Source organism: Lynx rufus, unplaced genomic scaffold, assembly GCF_022079265.1.
Source record: "Lynx rufus isolate CCGP_SWC_20201006 ecotype Redwood Valley unplaced genomic scaffold, mLynRuf1.p SCAF_27, whole genome shotgun sequence".
Classification (NCBI taxonomy): domain Eukaryota; kingdom Metazoa; phylum Chordata; class Mammalia; order Carnivora; family Felidae; genus Lynx; species Lynx rufus.
The window spans coordinates 9,950,927-9,978,278 of NW_025814842.1; the positions used below are offsets into that span (position 1 = coordinate 9,950,927).

Genomic DNA, 27,352 nt, shown 5'->3' on the forward strand with positions numbered 1-27,352 from the left:
AAGGAAATGTTCCCAGAACAGGGAGCAGTGCTCCATGGGTCTCCCAGCCCTACAACCCAGAGTAAGTACCAGGGTCAGGGATTCCAGATGCAAAGTTTCCATGCCCAACAGGGAACCTCTCCTGAAGTGCAGGCTCTCAGGCCTTTAGAAGGACCCTCTAAGGAGAGAGGATGCTGCAGAGACTAGAGGACAGACAGATACACCCATAACCTCGGTTGAGGACATAGATCCAGTCAGAGAACAAACAGAGGGTGGCCTCATTTCCTTCCCTTTTGTCCTTGGAGGTGTGTGTGTGGGGGGGGGGGGATTGGCATGGACTCAGCTGTGGGCAGTGGTGGAAGCAGGGGGAGGGAAGGGGTCCAGAACATCCTGGGGCTTTTCCTCTTTAATTTGCTACTGAGAACTGTAGCACCAGCCATGAACCACTTTCTCCATCACCTAGAGACAAAGCTGTACTTTTTTTTCCTTTAGGTTATTTACTTTTTTATTTAAGCAGTCTCTACACCCAACATGGGGCTCAAACTCATGACCCCCGAGATCAAGAATTGCATGCTCCACTGACTTCGCCAGCCAGGTGCTCCGACAAAGCTGTACTTTTAGAAGAACTTCCTTTACTCACCTGGGTGGCTTAGAACTTCGGCTCGGGTCATGACCTCATGGTTCGTGAGTTCAAACCCCACATCGGGCTGGCTGCTGTCCACGTGGACCCCGCTTTGGATCCTCTGACCCCTCTCTGCCCCTCTCTGCTTGTGTGTGCTCTCTTTCTCTCTCTCTGTCCCTCAAAATTAGTAAACATTTTTTAAAAAAGTTCCTTCACCAAGCATTTTGCATGTGACATTGATTGATCCGGGAGCTTTGCATTTCATTTAATCTCACATTCCCATCCCACAGATTAGGAAACTGATGCTCTAGGAGGTGCTCATTATGTGACTTTCCAGGGATCACACAGGGGAAGAGTGACATGGGAACCCATGCAGATCTGTGACTCCAATCTGTTGATGTGGGGGAAAAGGAGAAGAAAGAGTAGGATTCTGTGTACAGCTCGGTCAAGGCTACAAGATTCTTTCACATCAAGAATTTGGTTGATTTTTATAGTGGCCTTTAAGGAAAGTGATGCTATGAAATTAAGCAAATGGAAAGAAAAAAAAAAACAACTAGGCTCAGATCAAGTGATTTACCCAAGGTCAACAAGGAAGCAAGAGAAAGAGCTCATTGGGGTGGGTAGTAAACTGAGATGGGCTACACACATACTCCTCCCACCTTGCCACTGGCCTCGCCACTCGCCATGCCACTCGCCACTCGGTGGGTGGTGATCTGGCCTGGCTCTTACCTCTGGTGTCACAGGGCTCAGCTGGAAGCCAAAGTCAATTTGTGGAAGGACAATCAATGACACAAAGCAGGATTTGGGAAGGCTGGGCAGGTCAGGGAGGGAGCTGTACCAATGAGTTTGGAGGGGCAGTGAGACTTGGCTATACCTTTGGCGGGGTGGGCATTCAGATAGGGGAGGTGGAAGGGAGTGGCTCTGGCAGCCCATCTGGGTGAGTGTTGCTGATGGCACCACAGGAATGTGAAGGGAGGGAGGCTGTGGAGAGAAATGAGGCCAGAGAGGTAGCAAGGCCCGTTCACAAAGCACCTTGACCATGGGCCCAGAAACCATAGTGGAAACACAACTTCACAATCTGCAACTGAAGACCCACCTTGTATTGATTGGAGGCCTTCCTACCTGGCCTCTGTGTTAGGCAAAACAATAAATTTCTTCCTTTGTTTAAGTAGCGGTTCTTGGAGTATGGACCCTGGACCAGCACCATTAGACACGCAGATTCTTAGACCCCACCCCAGACCTGCAGACTCAGAAACTCTGAACCACCCATGTAACTAACTTGAGTTCCAGGCATATGTTATTTGCAGCTCGAAGCCTCGATTACAGTGGTTCTCGCATATTGGAATCACCTTAAAAAAATGCTAGTGTCTAAACTTCCACCCTGAGGGCTTCTGATTGAATTGGTCTGGACTGGACCCGGCTGTGAAGATTTTTTAAAGCCCTTCCAAGCTATTCAAATGCACGCCTAAGCTCGAGAAGTAGCTCCCAGGGATCCAGCAGGCCAGTACAAGACTGTGTAGGAGGGGATGCTCTGTTGGACCAGGGTGGCGGCTGTGGGGATGGAGGTCAACTGACCAGCCCTTGGTAACGATGGCTGTTTTCAGCTTGGACAAATGTCTGGGTGGTGGCACCCTTCCTGGGGATGGGGAACACGAAAAGGACCATGTTTGAGATGGAAGACTGTGGGCTGCAGTCTCAGAAATGATGAGTTCTGCTCCTTGAAGCTAAAGGGAGCTGTGAAACATTCAGAGGGAGGGGGCAGGGTGGCAGTTGGATATGTGCTTGAGTAGCTCCAGGGGCAGAGCAGGACAGATGCAGAATAGTGGGTCCTCAGCAGAGAGGGCAAAGGGAATGGTATTACCTAACGCTTGCCACCAAGTGAGAAGTGAGCCAGGAAGGAACTGGCCAGGAGGAAGAGCCTCCCACAGCAGGCACTGGGAAGGCACTGTCAGGCAGGTGGGAGAGCCTGGAGAGAATTCAAGAGTCACAGGGAAAAAGGGGTTCAAGAATGAGGTCCAGGGGCCCAGGGGCGGTGGGGGAGTATTGAGGGAAAAAGAGCACTGCAAAGTGGTTGTTGGATTTGGCAACAAGGGAGTCATGTGACCTCAGTAAGAGTGAGTCAGGGCAGGGGTGAGGCTGGGGTGGAAGCTGGCGGAAGGAGACCAAAGACAGGGGGTGAGTGGGAGGGGAGGAGAGAGGGAGAGCAAGTGTAGATAACTTTCTCAAAGGAAAGTGGCATCTATTGGGGGGACACAGGGTCAGAAGGAAGTCTTACAGGGACCTTCCTGGAAGGGTGTGAGCGGTGAAAACAGAGCACACTGCTAGGATTTTACCTCTCAGCCACTTCAAACCTTTGTCTGTGGCAACAAATAGCACTCAATGCCTGGGTGCACCTGGTACCTGCACAGTAAAGAGAGGTGACTAGGGGCGCCTGGGTGGCTGAGTCGGACTGAGTGTCAGACTTTGGCTCAGGTCATGGTCTCACGGTTTGTGGGTTTGATCCCTGCATCGGGCTCTCTGCTGTCAGTGCGGGGCCTGCTTTGAATCCTCTGTCCCCATCTCTTTCTCAAAAATAAACACTAAAAAATAATTAGGGGCGCCTAGGTGGCTCAGTCAGTTAAGCATCTGACTTCCGCTCTGGTCATGATTTTGCGGTCTGTGGGTTTAAGCCCCGTGTCAGGCTCTGTGCTGAGAGCTCAGAGCCTGGAGCCTGCTTCAGATTCTGTGTCTCCCTGTCTCTCTGCCCCTCCCCGACTCATACTCTGTCTCTCTCTGTCTCTCAAAAATGAATAAATGTTAAAAAAAAATTTTTTTAAAAGAGAGATGGCTAAAAGCAGAGGCTAGGGTCAGACGGTGTGAGTGGGCATCTCACTAACCATATGATGTCGGGCTAGTTAACCTCTCTGTGCCTCAATTTTTCATCTGTAAAATGGGGGTGCTAATAGTAACTATTACGATAACTCTTACGTAGTGTTACATATGCCAGTCACTGCTGTAAGTGCTTTGTATATATTTACTTTGAGATCCTCACAGCTGGCCCATAGAGATAGGTGTTAATACGTAAGAAGTGAGTTAATATATATAAAATGCTTAAAATAGTTGGCACGTAGTGAATGCTAGAGGAGTGTGCCGTTAGTATTGTCATCGCTATTATGATTCCACATAAATGAGGGAAAGTCAAAGGCCACAGAAGACCGTTTGCTGTTTATATCCTGCAAGCATCTGCAGAAGTTGAGATGTGAGAAGACTCAGACTCCCCCGCCTTGAATCAGCTTCATGAGGGGAGGGATCCAGTGGTGACCAGAATCCCGGCACCAAGACCATCATCTAGGCCACAGTGGGCCCTCAGAAAGGATCTGTTAAATGGCTCCATAGAAGAATCAATGAAATATGGGGACCATTCACCCCAACTCCCCATCTAGAGTATCAGTTCCTTCTAAGACACCCCAACCAAGTGTGTGTCTGCCCTCTACTTGCACATCACTACCCCCAGGGGCAACACATTCTCCTTCCGGATGGCTCCCTGTGATTTCCACTCATGGGCTCGGCTCTGCCCTCTTCCAACTTGGAAGGTGGTAAGCCTTTCTGAACCTTCTCCTGGCCATGGAGCGAGGATTTCCAGGATGAGTGTCTGTCATCTCTGACCTGGATGACAGCAACAGCCTAAAACTGGCCTCCTTGCCCCTGCCCTTGCCCCATGGTGGCCTCTTCCTGACTCCGCACCCAGAGAGATCCTGTGAAGACCTTATACCTGATCTTGTCAAACCTCTACTCCAAACCCTCCAGTGGCTTCCAGCTCAGAGGAAAAGCTAAGGTCCTTTGAAGGCCACCTCCCGTTGCCAATTGGCTCTGTCTATCCGTCCCAGTGAGACACACTGACAGTCCCCAACAGTTTTTGTTTTTATTGGTTGAAAATTCTTTACAAAATCCACACACACACGCATCCACACGCACACAAGATGCCTGCCCTGGTCTGGCCACCTCCTGCCCTGCTCTCTCCTGGGATCAGACCTTCCTGGCCTCACCCAGGTTTGCCATCCTGCAGCACCCTACCCCCCACTGGGCTACCAGCGGAGGAGCAGAGAATGGGACGCTCCTTTTCTGTCTCTCTGATCAGAAACAGAGGCCTGTGCCCTATTTGGAGGGGGGAGTACAGGGAGGGATGGTGGGGAAACAGGATCATCCCCCTTCCTCCTACAAGCTCCCTGAGTTGTCAGCTTAGGCCCCAAGTATCACAGTTGCTAAGGCCTTGGGATCATCTTCTGGTTGAAGCTTCTCCATCCCCATTTTTCAGACTGGAAAGTGAAGGTCCCAAGAGAGAGTATGAATCCTCCAGGTCACGGTGTTAGTGTCTGGTGGGGCAGGGAATGGAACGCCGTTCTTCCTGGCTTCCAGGAGGTGGAAGAGATTTGGGCCCTGCTAGACCCTCAGGAAAAGGGACAGCCAGGGCAAGGGGCAGGAGGGGAGTGCCCAGAAGTTGTCCCTGGAGCCCAGGCCCAAGGAAAGCAGCCCCTGGGCAGCTGAGTAAGTGGCAGTGTCTGGCCAGCACTATAAAGGTTTGCCAAGGGTGCCCTCTGTGACTGCCCGTGTGGCTTGCTCAGGTATACAGCCTGGATCTGTGAGGATACTGGTAGATGTGCTCAGCTGGCGGAGAGAGTTCAAGACAGCTGGGGAAAGAGAGTGAGAGAGTGAGAGAGAGAGAGAGAGAGAGAGAAAGGGAAAGATACCTCCTGGGTCAGGGCCCTACCCTTGGATGTTGAGGACAAAGGGACAGCGGGGAGATACTAGGTGGCAAGACTGTCAGCCCCTCGTAGGACCTCTGTCTGCAGGTGTCCTGGTAGCCAGTGGACTATCCAGGGTACATAGTGGGACGGCCCAAACTCTAGGCTATTTTGAAGTCGGGCTGGACCTACAGTCTGAGCAGGTGGAACCCTCTGCCCGGAGGCCTGGACATTCTGGTGGGCAGGCAGGTGGCTCACGTACTTGGCCGGAGAGCAGGCAGGGAGCAGTACTGGTCCAGCCAAGCCAGTGAGGTCTGACGGAGGCTCTGCAAGCTTGCTGTGGACACCATCCCATTGAAGGACTCGAACAGAGGCCGAATGAGGATGCTGAACTGGGCCCAGGTCAAGGATCAGGCCTGTTGTCCACCCAGTACCCTCACCCAGCTCACGTGTAGCTCTGACATCTGGGCCAAACAAGGGGAAGGGCCTGGCCACTGTGGCACCTTGAACCTCGAGGCCTCCCGCTATAGCTACCATCCAATTCTGCCCGGGTCCTCTATGCCCTTCCTCTAGCTGGACTATCCCCCCTCCCTGGGCTTCCTGCCCAGGCTCAGCCAAGAACTTGACCAGGTAAGGGAGTGAGAGATTCCATGTCTTCTTTAGGACCGACCCCACTCACATCACCCAGACTTTAGGCTCTTCCAAACTGCCCTCGGAACATTCTGTGGGCGGGGCTGTGTTCCCCTCACCCAGGGGCTCCTCCCTCGGTTGCCCTCTGCTCCCGGCTGATCACTGGACACTCCTGCTGGCCAAGATGCCAAGGGCCTGGAAAGAGGGAGCGGAACCGGGGCCCCTTCCCCTGGGAGCAGCTCTGGGACCCTGCCTGGCCTGTGGCGCTGAGCCTGCAGTCAGGCACAGCTTGGTCCGGCTGCGGCGCTCACCCTACCGCTGGCCAAGTAAGGATACCACCCAGAACTTCCAGTTGTGCAGTGTCCGGGTGCGGACATAGTCGTTGAACATGTCTCGCATCTGGTCGAAACGCTGGTGCGTGATGGGCACCCCGGTAGCAGGCAGCTGCTGCTGGCACAGGCTGGGGGGTACATGGGGCTGGTCAGGGCTTGGGAGTCCTGCCCCTTTCCCCCACGGCGCACGCGTGCGCACGCGCATGCGCACCCCCCCCCCCCCCCCCCCCGGCCTACACCTACTTAATGGCAGCGTTGAGCTCCTCGATCTGGTCCCGTAGCTGCTGGGCCTCCTCCTGCATGGCCGCCCGCTCCTGCTGCAGCATGGCGATGTACTCGGCCGTCTTCTGCAGTGTGGTTGCTTTGCTCACCTGCAGGCATCCCCAGTGTGGCTCAGGTGCTGGAGGTGGCCCCACTCTGGGGCCCACTGAGGAGGAAACTGGGTGTCTGGGGGGCCCTGGGGTTTGGTCCTGGGAAGGGGGTCTACGAAGGAGCCCTGTGGTTCCGGGGCTGCCGGCCCGGGCTGGAGGCTCACCTTGAGGCTGGGCTGGGCGCTGAGTGTGCTCACCAGCCCGTGCAGGGTGTCAAACCCCAGCTTGATATTGAAGCGCCTCTTCTGCTCTGCAGAGATGTGTGTGATGCGCCGGTTCTCAGTCTTGGGGAGGCAGACAGGGGGGTGAGCCTAGGAAGGAGCATGGAAGGGCCTGGGGGTAGCAAACAGATCTTGGGGTGAGGGAATGGTGCCACCTTGTTGTTGTCTGGACGACCCCGGCTTAGGATGGGTTGAGGGGGAGAGACGCAGACACTCAGGGTCCCCGGGCCTGGAATGGAGTTGAGTTCCCCAGACAGCCTCCGCTCACCACCTGTGGTGGGGAAAGACAGACCCCCAGACAGACCGACACAGGGGAGAGGGGTCCTATTGCCCCTTCCCTCTCATCCTGGCCTCAGATGTGGGTCCCCCTTCTTCCTTCCCCTTTCTCCATCCCCTAGGGACCCCCCTCCCGGATCCCTGCGAGCCCTCTTTACCGCTGTGTGCTGGGGGCGAGAGCCGCTCCGCTTTGGGGACAATCAGGGGCCTGGGAGGTGCCAGTGTGGTTGGGCCTGGAGGGGGCCGGGGTGGTGTGGGGGCCGGGGTCGGGGGTAGGAAGGGGCAGGGGAATTCAGGGGCTGTCTCCTGCAGGGGTGGAGAAGGGCAGAGAGTTGGGGTGAAGCCCTGGGCTCATCCTCACCTCCCAGTGCCCGCCATCTTACCGGGGACCCTGAGGGCCGGAGGAGGGTGCTGGATACGAGTGGTGGTTCCAGGGCTTGCTCAGGCTTGGCTGTGCACAGGCAGAACTGTGAGGGACACTGGGGCCAGCCCTAGCCCCGTCATCTCCCAAGACCCCATCCCTCCCCTCCAGATAGCTCACTCCCCTTTCGGGTTTGGGGCCCATGTCCCTAATTCCTCGCCACCTCCCCCACAGCTGAGCCCACCCCTTACCACTTCACCCTCTGCTCCCACAGGCTTCCCACTTCCCCTCTGAGGACAGTGCTCTTCCCATCTCACCTGCTGTGAGCAGCTGTGTGAGGCAGGGGTTGTTGCCCCCCGCTGGGGTAGTGGGGTTGGCGGTGGCAGGGGCCAAGGTTGGGGGGCTGGGCTTCTCCCCTCTAGGGGATGGGGCGGGGGGCTTGCCTCTGGATCTCATGCCTTGGGGCACTGTGAAGTGAGGCCCAAATTGGGGCTCCAGATACCCTGAGGGTAGAAGGTCTATGGGGAAGGGAGCAGGGGCAGGGCCTGGACCAGGCTGGGGGGTAGGTGGGAAGGCAGCGGGAGCCGGCAGTGGGGACACTCCTGGGGCAGGAGGGACAGTAGAGAAGGGGAATCTAGGAGAGAAGAGAGGCTCTTCCTGCAGCAAAGCAGGGGGAGGAGCCATGGGAGGGAAGGCGGGTGGGGGACAGGGCTCTAGACCAGGCCCCTTGGGAAGGGCAGGGTATTGGAAGAGGGGTGGGGGTGCTGGCGGGGGTGGGAGCTTGGGCTTGGGGTCTTCAGGAAGGAGGAAATCAGAGTTCAGGAAGGCACTGGAGTCCAGGGTGCCAGGGCAGCTGCTCCGAGCCTGGTTGGGGGACAGAGAGAGAGCAGGGGAGAAAGCTGGCCTTTGCAGCCACCCAGGCAGGCTCTTGCCCTGGCTGAGGTCTGGACTGGGCACTGGGAGAGAGAGGAGAAATGATCCCTGTTGTCCCCCCACCTACACACACCAAAGGAAATTGTAACCTAATGAGGGGAGGGAGTGGAACACACTTAGGCACACATTAGGTGTAAGAAAGAGCATCAATCTTCCTGCCCATCTTTTCATTCACCAAATAATGATTCCATCCTACCACCAATCCATTCGTTCTCCATTCCCCTATTTGGCCTCTCACCTGTGAGCTAACTCATCTATCTCTCCACCAACCTGTGAGGTATAAACCCATTCACCAATCCATCCAACCCATTCATCCACCAACCCATCCAGACATAATCCATCCACCTATCCACCATCTGTTCATTGACCAGCCACTTATCCAGCCACCACCCTGTTCATCCACAAATCCATCCACCAGCACATGCATCCAACCAACCACTCGCTTACCCATGTAAGCATCCACCCCCATCTACAACCCGTGTATCCATTCACCAACACACCCATCCATCCACACATTCACTCATTCACTTAGTGGCTCAACCATTGGGCAACCATTGACCCTATGCTTCTTGAACTGTGGTAGGTATGGAAGATGCAGCGGTGAGCAAGGCCTAGCTCTTCCAGTAAGGAGCTCACGGTCTGGTTGAGGAGAGAGACCTCTCAGCAATGAACTACAATAGTGCCGGAACAGTCTGATGACAGAGGGACCTGGCAGCAGAGAGGCAACCACCGAATTGAGCCTGTGAGTTCCGTATCCAAAATGGCAGGTTCACTGTTTCCTAAATGCTCACACTGAGCTTTCTGTCTCTGCGTGCTCTCCTCCCATCTGGCTTGCCCCTTACGGGCCTCTTCTGGCCAAACCCAACACATTCACTAAGCCCAGAACCTCGCCTCCTCCAGGAAGCCTTCCCCAAGCACCCCAGTCCTTCGTGGTACCCTGCTCCATGCTCCCCTGCCCTCAGCCTCCCTCCCAGAACCACCTGGTCCATCTCTGTTTCACAACGGTTTCCTCCTCAGCTGAACTGCGCCCACTCAGAGGGCAGAGATGGGGTCTGTTTCCCCCCTCCAGTCCCTCTCAGTTGACCAAGCATAGGAATGAGCACCCAGGAAGTGCCCTGAATATCTCCTGGACATGGGCAGGTGAGCGAGGCACGGCTGAATGGCGTGGGGTGGGAGCTCACCTGCAGGCGGTTATTCCCTGAGAGGTGGGTCATGCCTGACGAGGCAGGGGGCACCTCTGAGCCCAGGATCGAACTGCCGAAGAAAGGGTCAGCCATGGTGCCAAAACTGGGGGGCTCCGGGAAGTGTGAGGGCGTGGGTGTCTGTGGGGGGCGGTAGCTGGTGAAGAAATCTGTAATTCAACATACAGGGTGGTGGCAGTTAAGGATAGGGCCAGGCGTGGCTGGAGGCAGTGGGAGGAGAGTGGGCCTCGTGCCCTGTCCCCAAGCTGGGCTGGCCTGGCTGGCGGTGAGGTGGGGGTAGGCGGGGGAGGGGGGGCTTCCACAGGAGATTGTGAAATTGAGAGAGTTTCTGTCTCACTCAGGGGAAGCAGCAACAGAGGTTCGGTTGGGATGGGCCTGCGTGGAGGACAGCAGAGGCCGTGTGGGGGCGTGAGCAGGACCCCCCGGGAAACAGCCCTCCCACCGAGCCCCACACTCCGCTCATGAGGCCCCCTTCCCTGTCCCAGGCCTGGGCACTCCCCTCTTCTGCTCCTGTTACCAGCCCTGCTGGGGCCAGAGAAAGGGGAGGGGTAATAGAGAGTGCCCTGAAGGGACAGGGGTGGGGTGCAAAGGGGCAGAGGTCCTGGATAGGGAAGAGCCCCGGGGTGATAGGAGTTCAAGGGGTGAGATAGAGGTGAGAGGGGTCAGGAGGTCAGTGGGTCTGCGAAGTTGGCTTGTGGGAAGGTCAAGTGGGGCCTCAAAAGTAGAGCCCAGGAGTGGGGTGGAAGGGCTAAGGGGGTCATAGCAGGGGTCAGAGGGTGGGCTCAGAGCGGGGGCAGGAGTTGGGGGGGGGGCACTGGAAAGCCTGGAAGAGCTGGCGGGAAGGGTCAGCCGGATTGTCTGAGGTGCGGGTTGTGTAAGCCCCAGGCTATTCTGGTTTTGGGAAGCAGCTGCCTGCGGCCTGACCACATCCCGGGCCCGGGCGCCACCCGCCCACCCGCTCCCTTCCGGGCACCTTTCTCTGACCCTGACCAGTCTTTGGCCTGCAGCAGGTCCCAAGACCTCCTGGTCTTGTCCCACCCAGCTCCGCTGGCCTTGGATGGGCCCTGGCTCCCCAGGCAGGGGAGCTGGTCAGGCCTCCTCCCAAGAGAAGGAGACTCAGGAGTGGGACAGATAAGACCATGCCAAATCTGGAGCCTGCTGTGTGTTGAACTTGTATGTGCATCTTTTTTTTTTTTATCTTTTCCTTCTTTTTTTTAAAGTTTTTAAAACTTATTTTGAGAGAGACCAAGATAGCATGAGTGGGGGAGGGGCAGAGAGAGAGAGGGTGAGAGAGAGAATCCCAAGCAGGCTGTGTGCTGTCAGCACAGAGCCCGACGCAGGGCTCGAACTCACGAAACTGCGAGATCATGACCCGACCCGAAACCAAGAGTCGGACGCTTAACCGACTGAGCCACCCAGGTGCCCCTAAACTTGTCTGCACATCTTACGTGACTCTGGTGCCCACCTGTCACTGGAAGGTGGCTCTACGTGTAGCATCTGTCTGTCTCCCTGTGTGTGCGTGTAGCTCTGTCTGAGCCTGTGTGCCTGCCTTGATGTGAGGTGCTCGGCATGTGCATGTCTGCTCTGTGCCTGGTGTGTGTGTGTCTTTCCTTGGCCACCTGATCAGAAAGGATCTTTTTGTCCTACTGTCTCCGTTTAACCAAGGGACTGAGTGGCAGAGAATGAGTGGTCACCGATCCTCTATCCCCCAGCCCCCACGGACAGTGGGTCTCACCACTAGGCCCCCTGAGGCCCAGGCTCTAGAACTAGCCACATACTGGGCCTGCTTCCTGCTCACTGCTGCTGCCTGCCCCCCGGTGCTCAGAAGGGTTCATGCAGTAAGGAGCCCAGCTCGCCACTGAGTCACCACCAACCCCCAGCCATAGTTTACCCTCAGTTGCCCCTCTCCGCTTCCTAGCCCTGGCCAGCCACCCACGGAGCCCTAGTCTCCCCCATCCCAAGCTTCTACCCCCACCATCGATGTGCATCCCCTCCCTGAGACCCTCTCCTGCTCCAAGCCCCCTCCCCTTCCTTGAGCACTCCTCACCAAGCCCCCTCCCTCCATAGAGTTCCGGCCTCTTCACTGGGATTCCTCTCAAGCGAGGAGCTCTTGGGAGACAATCAAAGCACCAGCCCCGGTGTCCCTGGTGGTCCCTACCCTCCCTGTAATGGAGCACGAGAGGGGGCCACACTAACCACCTCCTCTGCATGACCCACACCCCCTATCGTAGGTTGCCCATGCTCACCCCCACCCAGGCAGCCACCCTGGGTTGAGAGAAGCGGCTTCTCAGCCCCAGTTTTGGCCCTGGAGCCCGGGGTCCAGGAAGTTTCCTACCTGTGGCAGGGGTGCGTGTGCCCAGACAGGACCGCTGCCCTCCCAGGCTGGTCTGCTCTCAGGGCACTGCCATCAACACTTCTGCCCCCACAGCCCCCACCCTGTCCAGGGCTGAGGCAGGGGTGGGGGTGGTTCCTCATTCCCTAGTTCCCTCCCCACCTCTTGACTGACAGGCCCAGGACCCTGTGAAAAAGGAGTGGAGGGGTCATTGCCACTAAACCTGTATCCCAGAACCCCCCTTTCTCGCCCCGGAGCCTTGGCTAAGGCAAGCCAAGTCTCTATGGCTACCTGACCCCTAGCATGGCTCCAGAATCCCCTAAATGTTTGATTATCGGGGACAGTCTCCAAGATCTATAGCTAAGTAAAAGAAATGATGTAGGAAGAGTGTGTTGTGAAAACAAAAAGAGACATTTGTCCACAGCTGCTATACAGACATGGGTATCTCTGGGAGGACACAAAAACCAGTGACCCAGTGGCCCTGGGGTCAGGAGAGGGAGGCACAGAAACATGTTACTTAAAAAGTGCTTGGGGTGCCTGGGTGGCTCACTCAGTTAAGCATCTGACTTCTGCTCAGGTCATGGTCTCGCAGTTCATGGGTTCGAGCCCCACATCGGGCTCACTGTTGACAGCACAGAGCCCGCTTCAGATCCTCTCTCTCCCTCTCTCTCTGCCCCTTATTCATGTGCTCATTTCTCTCTCTCTCAAAAATAAGTAAACATTAAAAAAAATTTGTTAAGTGCTTTACAAGATACAATTCCTGGGATTTTCTTTTTCTTTTCCTTTTTTTTTTTTAAGTTGATTTATTTTGAGAGAGAAAAAGAGTACAAGCAGGGTAGAGGCAGAGAGAGAGGGAGAGAGAGAATCCCAAGCAGATTCTGAACTGTCAGTACAGAGCCTGATGAGGGGCTTGAACCCACAAACCACAGGATCATGACCTGAGCCGAAACCAGGAGTCAATGCTCAACCGACTGAGCCACCAAGGTGCCCCAATAAATAGTTTTTAAAGGGAATTAAATAAATAATAAACAGACCCAAACAAATGAATAGTCCCTTTCTCTCCTGAGAGTCCCAGCATCCATTGCTTCCTGGGAGCCCAAAGAGCCCAGAGCCTGAAGCTTCAATGCCCCTGAGCCTTGACCCCTGCTCAGTATCCAGTCTGGCCCTGCTCTCACCTGAGGCCAAGTCATTTGCATCCCAAGTCCTGACAAAGGGAGACCAGGAAGATCCCTCAGAAATCACTCAGATCATCCACCCTCCCACAGGGGCCTGAGGTCTGGTGGTCATGCTGGGACTTTCCTCACATTGACCCAGCCACGGGCCCCGCCTCCCCCTGCCCCCAGGACAGGGCGCTGCTTCACCTGAGATCTCCATGAAGTCATCCAGGCTGGGCTGCAGGGGTGTCAGGTCCGGCTGGATCATGTCAGCATTGCCCACGTAAGCTGGAGGGGGCAGTGGTGACGTCAGGAGCGGCAGGCCGGGTGGACTGGGGGCCACCCACCCCTGGCCATCCTCCCTTGGCTGCCCGGATTTTCACAGGCCTCCCTTTGCAGGTGCAGGCCCTTACCGTCCTCAGGGCGCAGCTGCAGGGGCGTGGAGCTGGGCTGAGTCATGGTGAAGAGCGTGTCGGAGATGTCGGACAAAAAGCAGTCCAGGTCCAGAAGCTGCCGCCCGCCAGGCTCCTCCTCTGGGCCCCCGAGCAGCACGGGCACCACGCTGGAGAAGAGCTGCTCGCACCATCGCTCCGGTGGTTGCCAACCCCCTTCCGCCTAGGGAGACAGAACCTTCAGCAGCCACGAGAGAGGGACACCGGGGTCTCCCGCTGCCCTTGGCCCTTTCATATGGCCCCCGCCTGGGGGATGAAGTGGTCAGTACATGGCCCTCCTCACCTCTCTCTCTGGAGGATCCAGTTTGCCTACTGGAAGGCTTATGGTCACCCCATTGGCTTTTAACAACTGTCCCCACGAGCTAGACCTGGATGGCCTGCTGAACAGATAAGGGGCCTCTTCCTGTCCCCTATACTTTTTCTGCCTGGAACCTCAGTTCTTAGGGACTTCCGTTCCCCGATGCCTCCCACCACTTCGCTCAAGGACTTGCCACCCCTCAGGAGGAGAAGGGCTCAATCAACCAGAGGACGGCGGCCACGCCCACTGCCCCCATCGGGTCCCGGCCTCATCTCCTAGAAGCTGTCAATTCTCTGGGTCCAGGGAGCACCCACCTGCTTTGGGGTCAGGAGATCCCCTTCCCTGCTGCACTTACGGAGCTGCAGGAACACACAGAGGTGGACAATGGATCCCTTGTCCCTCTTCCATCACTTCCCGCCAAGGCCTCCCCTACTCACAAGCTCCCCCAGATGAGAGGGATGCCGATTTCCCCTCTGGAGCTCCTCCGCGCTGGGAGGTAAGGAGGCTGCGAGGGGACCCTCGGCCACACGGTGGCGCTGTCAGCCTGGGTCTTAATGGGAGGCAGGGTCGAGGGGCGTCTCGCCCCCGGGCTCTTTCAAGAGAGGCAGTGGTCAGCAACCCCCCCGGGGCCCCCCCACTGACCCGCTTCTTGTAGTAGATGCGCCACTTGTGGTACTCGCGCATCACCACCTCGATGCGCCGCTTCCAGTAATTGCCCTCTAGGACCACGGCCTGGAGAGGGCCCGGGAGGGGGCTCAGTGAGACGGGCAGCACGGACCCCACCCCTCACCGGATCCCCATCGGGGCCAGCCCCTCCTGCCCGGCACTAGGAGGCACCGGGCTTGGTAGGGAAGCAGGCAGGCGGGAGGTCCTGCGTCTCAGCTACCTCTGGTTTTCGGTGCTCATCAGCCTCAGGCCCCTGCAGGGGGGTCACGAAGCCACACACGGGGCTCTTCCTCCGCTCCACATCTGAGAGAAGGGGGCCAGGTCAGGAGGGTACCCAGCTCCATCACTTCCCACTCCAAGGGGACTGGGACTCAAGTGCCACGCTAGGAAATCCTGCTTAGACTAAGTACCACCTCCTCCAGAAGTCTTTCTGCCTGCTCCAGCCCTCCCAGAGCTCCCTCTTCTATGGGACCCCGTGAAAGGAACCTCCCACACCTCCTCTGCCCCCCTTGGCAGCCCAGCAGGTGTGCAGGCAATGGTTGCTGAATGGGATTGTGTGATCACAGGAAATGAGCTGCTCCAACATCAGACCCTGAGACCAGCAGGCCAGGGCCTGGAGCCCTTGGTCCCCTGCCTCAGGCACTGCCCAAGCTGATGCCAGATAACCACCCCTTGTCCCTTCAGGCCACCTAGCTGAGCCCTTTTGCCACCTCCTCCACTCCCTTCCCTATCTCCAATCCTGGTCTCTCCCCAGGTTCCTCCTTTTGGGCCCATAAACACATTCCAAGCTCCCCTTTTCCTGCCAAACTTTCCCTTCCTTTGCTTCCCCAACAAGCTAATCTTCTTCCCTTTCACCCCTTTGTTTTGCTCCTTGTTCTGGAAGGTTTGCCACCACTACCTGCACTCCATGCCTCCTGGTCTCCTCTTCACTTCCTGTAACTCAGTACCTGCCCCCAGTGCTCTGTCAAGGCCCTTGTCTGCCCCCCCCCCCAAGGCCCATCCCTCTGGGCCTCAGCTGTGGAGCACCCCCTCCTCCCTCGACAAGGGAACCTTCCCTTGGTTCTCCTGTTTCCCTGTCTACACCGCCCTTCCCTTCCCTCCTCTGCCTCACCCACACCTGCCCACCCATCAGGATTGCCCAGGGCCACCCCTCTTCCAGGAAGCTTCCCTCCTCTGAAACCCCATGGTCTTATCTGCCTCACTCTCCACTTGGCCTTGGCCATTTCTCTGCATGCTGGCCTCCCTGCCGGGAGTAAAAGCAGGAGCTGTTGCCCTTTAGACCGAAATTCCTGAATCTGGAGCAGAGCTTGGCACACAGTCGGGCTTCCAAACCTTGGGCTCCCCAAGCAGTGACTTTTTCCGCCTTAGCCCTCAGCAGACTTCCTCTCAGACAATTGACAGACAAGGGGGACCACCCGAACGTGACACTTATTGGGACCTTCAGCATCATTTACAAAGTTCTGTCCTAAAGGACATTCTCCCAAGTGATCCCCATGAGAATGGGAGAGGGAGTTTGTCCTGGTACCCGAGCGTGGCTGGGAAGACAAAGGGATGGGCCCTCGGGTGTAGGGACTCCCTGGGGTTAGAGCAAGGAGGGTCTCAGAGAGTGGCTGTCCTGGCTTCCCAGATGAGGAGATGGGCACTAGGAAAGAATAAGTTTGTCCAGGGTCCCCAGAGGGTCAGGTCTGAGCAGGCCTGGCTGGGCTTTTCCTCCCCCACCTTGGGGACCCTGTGCTCCAGACAGAAGGGCAGTGACCATGTGGCTCCTGGATCTGGGGTAGGCTTTATTCAACACCAATAAGTTCACCCATTCAGGCAACCACCTGGCCCCTTGCACCTAAGCTGTGACAGATACTGGGACAAGGAATCGGTGGATAAATCGGGGTGCTCAAGCTTAGTTGGAGAGATAAGGAAAGCACACACAGAACACAAGCTAAAGCAAGGTGGGGAGCCTGCCATGAGAGGTGCACAGCGCCCTGGGTGCTCAGAGGACACCAGGATTTGGGGGTGTGAGAAAGGAGGGGATCTTGGAGGCCAGGAGCCTGCAGAGAGGTGGCAGGTTCGAGAGGATGAGCCAGGCAGTCGTCTAGCTGGCCCCACCCCTCTCCCTTTCCTGAAGCCCACCTTCAAACCCTCAGTGCTCAGGGAGAAGGCGCGTGCTGACATTTGTTACATGCCTGCCGCGTGCTGTTACTATCATCACAAAAATATCATCACCTTCGGGGAGCCCTTGTGTGTGTCAGGCCCTGTGCTGAGATATGAATGATCTCCCTGAAGACTCACAGCAAACCTCAGAGCGGGACCTACTGTTATTCCCACTCTGCAGATGAGTGAGCTCCAGCTAAGGAGGCTACGGACTCTCCCAAGGTCACACAGCTGGGGCATCCTAGAACTTGTCTCAACCCGCCTCTGTCTGACACAGAACGTGGGGTGCTTCCAGCAACTCGTGCAATAGCTGGAGACCAGGGTCTGCCTGTCTGGGTGAGGGCCCTGGGTGGCATCAGAAATGTCTTCTGCAGAGAGAAGGATCTGCAGCCCATCCAGCTTCGTGGGGAAGGGTGGAGAGCGCGGAGGTGTGTGGAGGGGTGGGCAGTGACTCCCTCTGGCCTATCAGCTTCCTGGTCTGAGTAGGGCCCATCCTATGTGTTGTCAGGTGAGGACTGGAAGCCAGTCTGCTCGGAGCAGTAGAAGGAGCACTGGGTTCAGAGTAGGAGAGCCCTGGACTTCCAGCTAATCACAGTTCTTCTTTTATGCTCCATGACCCTGAACAGGTTACTGGCCTTCTGGGCCTTACTTGCTCATCCATAAAATGGGAGTGATAATATCTATCTTCCAAGGTTGCTAGGAAGCCTCAAGTAAGATGATTTAGGGAGCACTGGGCACATAGATAAATAGAAACCAGAAAACCCTCCCTCTCTCTGCTTGGATGGAATCCAATGGAGCCAGGACAGAGAATACTGAGTATGGTCCCTCCTGGGCTGTGTGTTCCCAGCTCAGGGAAGCCTTTGATCAAGTGGGACTTGGTTGACCTGGACAAGGTCCCAACCCAGGGCCGACTGGTCTGAGGCCGCTCAGCCTCTGCTGTTGGGCCGTGGTGGGTGGGTGGGTCTCATATCCCCAAATGAATGACCGTGACCTCCTCAAGGGCATCTCAGATTCAACCATCATTTATTTAGCATCAGTTCTGTGCCAGGCCCATTCATACTTGTTATCACCATGCCAACCAGGAAAAGTAGGACTATTGGTCTTATTTTATAGATAAGGAAACAGATTCAGAGAGGTTAGTCACACGGCCTGCAGTCACACAGCCGGCAAGGGCAGAGACTGGGGAGGAAAGCAGCTCTGGGTAACTCCCAAGTCCGAAGCCCCCCTCCACTGTACCACATGGCCTCTCTGGCCCCTTGTCCCCAGTCTCCATGGGGGCACCTGATGGGGGTTCAGTGAGGACTTTAGTGAAAGGCTGGTGGAGACCCAGGCAGGATCCTTAGCTTCCCCATTGGCAATGTGATGCCATTGGCCTAGCCAGCATCTAGCACCTCTTTCCACCCTGGCATCTGGAGCACTGACTATGCTGACGGAATGCAGAAAGGGTCTTGAACTGCCCTCCAAATCTCTGCCCACCTTAGGATTCCAAGGGGTGACCCCCGCTGTGCCTAGCATCCCAGGGCAGAGTACCCTTTGGGACATGTTCCCCGAGACTCTGGGGGTCAGATGCTGGTGCTGGCCCTAAGGGGGTTTCCTGGGCACCTCCCACATGCAGCCCCCCTGCTGGCGAGGCCCATGGTGCCCACTCACACTGGATATACCAGGCCCTCCAGATGGCGTTGTTGAGACGGATCTTGTCCCGGCAAAGCAGCTTGAGGCCTTTGAAGTTCTTCCACTTGGGAGACACCAGCTTGCCACTGTCAGAGGGAGAGGGCTGGGTCAGGCGGTTGGACAAGGGGCAGCTCAGGGAGGCCTCCTGCAGGGCTGGCTCCCCACTCTTCCCATGCGCTGGTTACTCATCCATGCTGGGCAAGCTGAGGACTCCCCTGCAACCCCACAAATCCTGCCCCTCACTCTGCCTGAAATCCCTACCCTGAGAGTCAGGCCTTTAAAAAACCCTCCCAGGGGCGCCTGGGTGGCGCAGTCGGTTAAGCGTCCGACTTCAGCCAGGTCACGATCTCGCGGTCCGTGAGTTCGAGCCCCGCGTCGGGCTCTGGGCTGATGGCTCAGAGCCTGGAGCCTGTTTCCAATTCTGTGTCTCCCTCTCTCTCTGCCCCTCCCCCGTTCATGCTCTGTCTCTCTCTGTCCCAAAAATAAATAAACGTTGAAAAAAAAAATTTTAAAAATAAAAATAAAAATAAAAAACCCTCCCAGGTCCCTGCTCCAGGCTGAGCTGCTCGTTAACCTACCACCAGAACTAAAACCAGGCTGAAACCTGTTTGTCAGCTCCTTCCTCAGGACAATAATACCATGGCCTCATGGGCATCCTTTTCTTAGGCTGGCTAGGGAGGGTTCTCAGAGCCATTTCTTACAGAGGGAAACTGAGTGCCTGGGAGGGAAAGGGACATGCCTAAGGTCACATGGTGGAGACTGATTCAGGCCCTGTGGCCTTTTCTCCACCAGTTTCACTGGCCCTCTTCGGCCTCCTCCGGGGATGGGTAAGGTGTGCCTGGGTGAGGAGAGAATCTCTTCACTACCAGTGGCTTCCAAGCAGCCAGCCGTTGCCTTTTCCGGGCCCTTCTGGCGTCTGCCCACTCCAGAATCCCAGGATGGCAATCTGGACTGAGCTGGATGGGGTGCACCCCTTCTTAGGGGCGTGTGCAAAACAACAGCCATCAGGCCCCAAAGGAAGGCAGCTGGGATGGTGGAGTGGTGGGCAGTGGGGAGGCAGCACCCTTACCCCAGCCCTCACCCTGACCCTAATCCTAGCAGTCAATGAAATCCACTCTCGCAATGACTCTCCAGGTCAAGATGTGCTAGGCACAGGCCAGTCTGCTACCGCTAAGGATCTGACCTAGGAGGTCAAGATGCTCAGAGTCTAGACCCCCACTGATCCCTCCCTCCTCCCTCCCTCCTCGTGGTCTACAAGCCAGGGCTGTATACGAGTCCCCTCTGGCCCATCTCCTCCAACCCTTGCTCACGTGGAAGGCTGAGGCCTGGGGGACACCAGGCCTGCCTTCTCCCAAGGCTTCTCCCTCATCGTGGGGGTGATGGGTGGGTGGGTGGCAATCTGACTCCTACAGCCCCTGAAGCGCATGGGTCACCAGGTCTCTTCTCCTCTCTGGTCTCCAAGCTCCTGTGTTTGTTTTGGGGTATGGAGTGGGAAGAGCTGCCACCCCAGGGTACCACAGGCCTCATTACCCAAATAGAGTACATAGCCCATGCCTGCTGGCTGGCCCTCTCCCTCCTAAGTTAGATAAACACCATCTGTCTCGAAGGGAGACTTGGGTGGGGTGCACTGATACCTCCTGGGCCAGCTTCTTTGGCACCTGGGGGGACTCCTGAGTTTGTTGCTTCTGCCTGTATCCCAGCAACCTCCCCACCCACTCTGATCACTCAGTGTCCCACGCCCAGCCTGCCTCCCCTCCCTCCCTGTCCTTGCCGAGGTTCTGGGGTTTGTGGCCAGGAAGGGCTCAGGGAGATGAGACAGTGACAACATACAAGCCCAGAAGGAAAGGATTTGGTCTGTGCTGGGCTTGTTGGCTGGGAGGGGAGGAGAGGGGCTCAGCCCAGAGGAAAAAGCCCATGACCAGGGCTCAAAGGCTTCTTCTGACCAATAGAAAATCTGGGAATCTCAGGGATGGGTGGGAGAAAACCTAGAACTCTTAGTTCAGCACCGCTCCCACTTCATGAGTCCAAGCTCCCTTATAGGAACTCCCTGAGAGTCTCTCTGACAGGGTCCTGCCTCGGGTCTACATGCCCGGGGCCATTCTTTCCACAGCTAGCCAGCTCTGGCCACAAACAAGTGTTTTCTTGGAACTTCCAGACCCTGTCTCCCTGGGGCTTCCAACCACAGAACCACGGAATATGCACCTCCTCCTAGGAGAGAAGTCCTCCCTCCGCCCACAATGCCCTGCTGAGGATGAAAGCTGGCCAGGCACCCACAGGCTGTCCTCTGGGCCAAGCACCTGGGGACCCCTTGCCTTGCTGTCCCTTGCCATCCAGTCACTCTCTCGGGGCATCCTGGCTTCTCTAATCCACTCCTCTCCGGGGGACCCCTATAATTAGGGGTATTCAAGGGCTAAAACACTGTCCCAGTTTGAGCCTCAGATTTTTTTCTCTACCAAACAGGGGAAGCCAAAGGCTCCTGTAGTACTGAGTCACCTCCATCCATGGCTCTAAGGCCCCCACAGAGACCAAGTATGCTGGGTATTTAGGGGAAAAGAACAGCCCTCTCCTCCCCAGCTGCCCTGGGTCACATCAGATTCTAGTCCAGCCTCTTAGTGGGAGCAGTTTTTGGAGTGTGCTCTGCTCCTGACCTTGCCCCCTCCCCTGAACCTCCTTTTTTGGTCACCCATGGTCTGTGGGGTGTAGTATGAAGAAGGAAGCTGAAGTTGGGAGCAGGTGAGAAACGTGGGGGCCGGGGGGGGGGGCTGGGAGAACCTGGGGGGTGCCCACATCCGGTGTACCAGGACCTTAGATGCTCTGTCCCAGTCTGTCCCGTGATGTCCCAGGAGGCGGGGGAAGGGAAGAAAGGGACGGGAATTTGAACTTTCCACATCGGTCCGGCGCCCTGGACGATCAGGTTGCAACATGACCTGGGCCCGGGGCCAGAGCATATGGGCCAAGGTTACACCGCCTGCAGCCAATGGGGTCGTGGCTGGGCTGCCGCGATTGGGGGTGGGCAACACCCCCGCAATCCCCACCCCAGCTCCGGCTCCAGATCAGAGAGCCTCAAGGACCGTTCTGTATCCCGCCGTTCTCAGAAGGGGAGGAGGCGCCTCTGAGGAAGAGGAATATTTGCACAGAGAAAAGATCAAGGCTGGCCGATCCCCCTTTCACCTCTACAGTTTTCGGTTGATAATTTATCCTGGCCCCTCAGCTCCTGGGAACTTTGCTCTAGGGCACCGGGCCAGACCCCGGGTTCGCGCCCTCTCCTGGGACGCAGGCAGGCGTGGAAGCCCGGGCCAGGCGCGGTCCGCAAGCTCCGCGACGCGCTTAGCAGGGGTCCCAGGCAGCGTTAGGCGCTCAGCCTCGCGTTGCGACCCGGGTAGGCGAACCCAGGCCTCCCGGGGAACCAGCAGCACCCCCTGCCGGGCGCCCGCTGGGAAACTCTGCCAGCTGGGCCCCCGGGCCCGCCGGAGCACCCTTCTCCCGCCACCCTCGAGCTAACAGGTCAAGAACAGGTGTCCCGGCAATTGGGAAGTACAGGGTGGACAAGAGACTGGGTTTCAAAAGACGTTGGCTATGAATCGGGACAATCATGGGCGTGAGGAGTTTCGCCAGGGTGCAGGAATGGAGTGTGTCTGGGCCTGGGTACTGGGGAGGGAGCGGAGGGCCGAGGTGGTCTGGTGGAGTGGCCCCCAGAGTGGAGGGTGGGAATGGCTTAGGGTCCTGGGAGCTCGAGGGATGCCCTGGAATTTCTTTGGGGGCAGAAGAGTCAGGACGGGGAGAGGGGCCTTTGTGGGTCGAGGTGGAGGACAGGAGGTCCGCACCCTGGGGAGGGAGTGAAAGTGGTGAGCCATGGGAATCTGGAGGCAGGGCCGGGGCCAGAGGACGCTCGGGGTTGGGGGAGAAGGGTGTCCAGGATGTGGTCGGACTCTCCGAGAGCATCCAGGGACCAAAGTTTGGGGCCGGGTGGGTGTCCGGGGCCCCAGCGCGTGGTGCCGCCACGGAGGGCCGAGGCTGCCGGGCCCCGGAGCCGCCCTCACCTGTAGGCCAAGCTCATGCACTCGAAGAGGCGGGTGAGTGTGGGGTCGATGCTGCGCGGCCCGAAGTCGGCGGGCCCCATGGGCCCCTCCTGGTCGCGCCGCCGGGTCAGCGAGTCGCTGTGCGGCGACGACACCATGAAGTGACCGCTGTGGATGACCTGCGAGCGGAGCAGCCCGCCCGCGCTGCGCCGGTTACTCGGGTCCTCCGAATCTGTGTCTGAGTCCGAGTCTTGGCTGGGGACGACCCGCGGGCAGGACAAGCCGGCGGCCAGACCCGCCAACGCCCGGGCCATGGCTTTCGTCGCCGCCGCCTCACCCGGGCTCCGTGGAGCAGCTGGCGCGGCCAGTGTGGCCAGATTGGCCTCATTAACATAACCCCGCCCCTCCGCAGCCATAGGTCGTTCCAGGAGGGGCGGGGCCTTGGGGACAGCGCGCGGGAGCAGGCGGGACTGGGTTTAAATTAGCATAATCAATATGCACGCTAAAAATAAATAAATTAGCATGATCAATATGCTAAGCGAGAGCGCGGGCGGAGCTACTGCGGGTCTGGAGTTTGGAAGAGGAAGAGGTCCCTGTTTCCCCTCCTGCCCCTCCTTATGCGGTTCCCCTATGTCACCCAAAAGGGGTCTCAAGAAGAGTTGACGAGTAGAGCACCAGGCTGGCTCAATCGGTTGAACAACCTATTCTTGATCTCCACTCAGCTCATGATCTTGGCTTGGGTCATGATCTCATGGTTCAGAGAGTTCAAGCCCCACGTCGGGCTCTGCACTGACAGTGAGGAGCCTGCTAGGAATTCTCTCTCCCTCTCTCTCTCTCTGCTCCTACCCCACTCGTGTTTGTGCGCGCACTGTCTCTCTCAAGAAAGAAAGAAAGGGAAAGAAAGAAAAAGAAAAAAGTTTGACTGTTAATCATTCACACCTGAGCCAGAAAGTGCCTTAGTGCCTGGGATTCCTTGCTTCCAGTGCCCTCCTGTGAAGTCCCTCAGCTAACTACACCCCTTCCTCCCTGCCCTCTCTGGTGTCCAGGCTCACATTCACCCTCTCTCAGTCCTGCACACAGCTGGAAGCACGCACCTGTCAGAGTCTTGTGTGGCCTGGCCCACAGGAAGGTCCCAGCACCCCCCCCCCCCAGTTGCCATTATGATCATCACTACACCTGCACAGAGGCCCCGAGGTTTACATGAGTGTGAATCCATGAGTGGTGACAGGTGATGACTGGCAAGGTGGAGCCTTGGTCACCTTCCCCTGGACATCCCCCAGGCAAGCCATCTGCTCTGGAGCTTTGGGTCCTCCCTCTCACCGGCCCTGGGGTCCAGCTCACGTACCTGTTTCTGAAGTCTCTCCTCTCACCCTGAGAACTGGGCTGTTTGGTCTAGAGCACTCACACTGTCACCTAGCTGGCATCTTTAACAATCCTCAGAGGTGGGATTCTTGCCCCACTTCAGCGCATGTCACCAGCGTTCACAGGAGTGGAAACACCCGAATATCTACACAGGGCCCGAAATGGAACCTGGTCTAGAATTCCAGACTTCCCATCCAGGGTTATCTCTGGTGGGGGAAGGGAGGGCTAGAGGCCAAAGCTAACCTCCCTTGGTTTTGTGGACAGTGTGGCCTATGTGTAGTCACAGGAGAGAAAGCGGGGGCTGGAAGCTTGCAGAAGGTTCTCTCAGAGTGTTTTCTTCCCTCCCCTGGTAGGGTCACACAGCTCCTGAAATCAAATGGCAGTGCCTCGAGGGCCCCTGTGATCACCTGAGATGCTGAAATGATTGCCCAAGGCTGCTCACAGTCCCGCCTCTCCACCCACCCACCCCATGTCCCTTGGCCAGGTACCCTCTGTCCCTGCCAAACAGTCACTTCTCAGTCCCTGGAGCCCCAAGTGCTGCTCTCTGCAGGTGTGCATTCTCTCTGCTCATCTGATGGCCAAATTCTGGGGCCTCAGGTACCCACCTTAGCCTGCCTCCTCTGGAGAGAGAGCCATTCCTAAGTGGTCCTTTTGGGATCCTTGGCACGGAGACCGACAGGGTCACTACCTATCCTTTATGTGCCTGTCTGGCTCTGCCCCTGGCCTATGGGCCCTGAGATAGGACTGTTCCTCGGGTGTCTGAACCCCCACACTGAGCATGCAGGGGCTTGGGAATGCCTGGAGAAGGGCATGACACTAAGAGGACCTGGCGGCCACTTTGGGGAGCAGGGGTGGGAAGCAGGGCCACTTCTCTGTTGGAGCCTCCTAGTTTCAAGGACCCCGCCTTAGGCAGAGGTCTGAATTGATCCTTGCTCTGCTGCTAATTCCATGAATGCCCCTGGACAAATCTCTCTCTTACTGGGACTCTGTCTCTCAGTCTCTCACTTTGTCTCTGTCAACTCAGGAAGTGGAATTCAGAGCTTTCTTAGGATTCTGTAACTGTTAACACCTTGGGTTCTAAGTCTGTCCTATCAGCATCCCACCTCACCCCACCACGCTCCTGCTGGCCTCCTGTCCCCAGGAGAAAATCTCAGAATGGCCTCCTGTGGTTCGAGAGACTTTCTCATGAGTTGAGACTCAGTAGGGTGAATTATCTGTCTCACCCCATTATCCTCTCTTTCCCCAGCCATCAGCTGGCCCTCTGCACCCTGTTCTTGCCCTCCTTGGGGCCTGATAATACCTTTGGCGGGCTAAGGACTGAAAAAGACAATCCCTCTCTGTGTAATTCAAAACAGAACAACAATACATTGTACAATAAACACAAGGAAGTTCATAAGTTCCAATTTCTTCCACGAGGACATCTTCAATTGGAAAAAAAAAATCCATTACTAAATTTTTTTTTCAAAAAAAAAAAAAAAAGAAAGAAAAAGAAAAAAGAAAACGTTTCAATGCTCCAAGCTTGCCGAGGCCTGGAATGCATGCTTCATCTGCCTTGTCCAGCCTCCCCCAGTCATCATTCCTAACCATACGGAGGTAGGTAATATTACCTCCATTTTACAGTTGAAGAAACAGGTCAGGGAGTGAGGCACTTGCTCAAGGTCCTGCCGTGAGAAAGGGCAGAGCAAGGTCTGACTCTGAAGTCCAGCCTCCTTCACTTATGAGGCTGCCACTTCTCTCCTCTTAAATACGATTCTAGCCACGGTCAACTGGAGAAGTCAAACCAGCTGGTGGCATGGGGGCCCTGGCATGCCTGGGCTTCGGCACAGCTGGTTCAGGGTGCCCTTGCCCGGATGACAGTGCAGGCTTGTGCGAGCTGGCCTGGGCTCACCCTTCTCCTCCCTTTCCCATCTGGCCCCCGTTACCCACGGCCCCGGGCTTACAGCCTCTCTCTACAGCCAAGTCTCGTTCACAGGCCACGGAGGTGCAGGACCGGGTGTAAAACCCTGGCTGTCCCTACCGTCCTGCTTGACATCACACCCGCCCTGTGTCCCAGCCTTCGCTCTCAGGATCCCCTCCTTTCCCTCCTCGTCTGGAAAGCTCACCCAAACTAGAAGTGCCGCCTCCACCTCCAACATCTTCCCGGAGTTCCCACAACCCTTGTTCCAATACAACTTTTAACTGCGTTCTGCTCTGCATTCCCAGTGAGGGCTGCACATCCCTCCGTATCCCACTAGATGGCGAACTGCCTGAAAGCGAGAATCCCATCCTCTCCATAGACCATTTTTCTCCAAGTGCGAACGGGGCAGACGGGTTTTTGTTGAATGAATTGAGTTTATATTGTATCTGTCTACTACGTGTGTTCTATCTGTCCATCCATCTACACACACACGCACAGACACACAGACACACACAGATGACACTTACTAAGTGTGTATTATGTGCCTATCCTAGTGCTAGTATTTCACTTTTGCGAAAGTTAAAAAATACAGAGGGGCACTTGGGTGGCTCCGTCAGCTGAGCATCTGATTCTCGGTTTCCGCTCAGGTCACGGTCTCACGGTTTCGAGCCCCGTGTCTGGCTGTGCACTGGCAGTGTGGAGCCTGCTTGGGATTCTCTCTCCCTCTCTCTCTGCCCCTCCCCTGCTGGTGCTGTCTCCATCTCTCTCAAAATAAATAAATAAAGCTTAAAAAATACAGAAATGCAAAGATTTGGCCCTTGTAATATCCATAGTGATGGAAAGTAGATTAGCAGCTGCTAGGGGTTGGGAATAGTTGGGTGTGGGCAATTAGAATAACTGCTAATTGGTATTGGGTTTCACCTTGGGGATGGTGAAAATGTTCTAGAATGAGATAGTTGGGGACAGTTGTGCAGCTTTGTGAATATGCTGAATGACACTGAAAAAGGGTGAATTTTATAGTAAGTGTATTATATCTCAGTAAAATCAGGCACTTTTATATATCGTTCCATTTCCTGGTAGTCCTCTCCACTGTGCACGTGTGTGGATGTGTTACATTTTACCGAGGGGAAACCGAGGCTCTGGGAGGTGATTCAGAGTACTGTTGTGAGAGTGAACCATAAATGGCTAATGTTGGTGGCGCCTAACCTAACCCGTCTGTAGAATGTTCATGACAGCTCCGTGATTTTCAACTCGTCTTGTAGACAAAGGAACAGGCTTTGCCGAAGGTCAAAAGGTACAAGGAGAACTGAGATTCACACGCAGGCAATCTGATGCCAGCCTGCCCCCAAGAACTTACATTCTCAAATTAGAAGGATGAGCGATCGCTCGGGAGGACGTGGTACCAGCAGAATTTCATCCATGCCGCTGCCAGGGTAACTTGGCCCGATCACTTCAGAAAACTATTTGTCAGTACCTACTAGGGCTGAACATCTACCTCCCTTATAACCCAGCGATTCCACAGAAACGGGTGTGTATGTGCAACAAATACATATACACGACTATTCACTCAGCATTATTCCTATAATGCAGCCAGGCGCTGCCTCCTCACACTACAGAATATTAACACAGTAACGGGAATGAACACCGTATAACCAAATGCAACCATATGGGTACATCTCACCGACAATATGGTGAACAAAAGAAGCCT

At 56.2% G+C, this 27,352-nt stretch overlaps 1 protein-coding gene across 4 annotated transcripts; it reads right to left on the minus strand.

Moving 5' to 3' along the window:
* Positions 1-4,707: 4,707 nt before the first annotated feature.
* On the minus strand, positions 4,708-22,714 carry MLXIPL (MLX interacting protein like). Of its 4 annotated transcripts, none has more exons than XM_047089461.1 (17): positions 22,407-22,714; positions 18,346-18,452; positions 14,771-14,853; positions 14,527-14,616; positions 14,199-14,243; positions 13,548-13,749; positions 13,342-13,422; positions 9,628-9,797; positions 7,831-8,377; positions 7,536-7,603; positions 7,311-7,458; positions 7,032-7,147; positions 6,820-6,939; positions 6,528-6,655; positions 6,289-6,412; positions 5,585-5,714; positions 4,708-5,268 (listed from the first exon to the last, which is right to left on the minus strand). In XM_047089461.1, exons 1-17 carry the CDS (start codon positions 22,697-22,699, stop codon positions 5,150-5,152), a joined length of 2,571 nt encoding a protein of 856 aa, XP_046945417.1. In that variant the 5' UTR covers positions 22,700-22,714; the 3' UTR covers positions 4,708-5,149. The 4 variants fall into 4 exon arrangements, with proteins under 4 accessions (XP_046945417.1, XP_046945421.1, XP_046945418.1 ...); XM_047089465.1 differs by having other exon boundaries at positions 6,528-6,598; positions 6,820-6,933; positions 22,407-22,699; XM_047089462.1 differs by having other exon boundaries at positions 6,820-6,933; positions 22,407-22,699.
* Between the last annotated feature and the right edge of the window lie 4,638 nt (positions 22,715-27,352).

Excerpts from the sequence above, each read along its gene's own strand:
- MLXIPL (XM_047089461.1), bottom strand. The coding sequence starts at position 22,699 with ATGGCCCGGGCGTTGGCGGGTCTGGCCGCCGGCTTGTCCTGCCCGCGG. Across the intron at positions 7,459-7,535 it reads TCCGGCCCTCAGGGTCCCCG|GAGACAGCCCCTGAATTCCC; the intron begins GTAAGATGGCGG and ends CCACCCCTGCAG. Across the intron at positions 6,413-6,527 it reads GAGCTCAACGCTGCCATTAA|CCTGTGCCAGCAGCAGCTGC; the intron begins GTAGGTGTAGGC and ends TGTACCCCCCAG.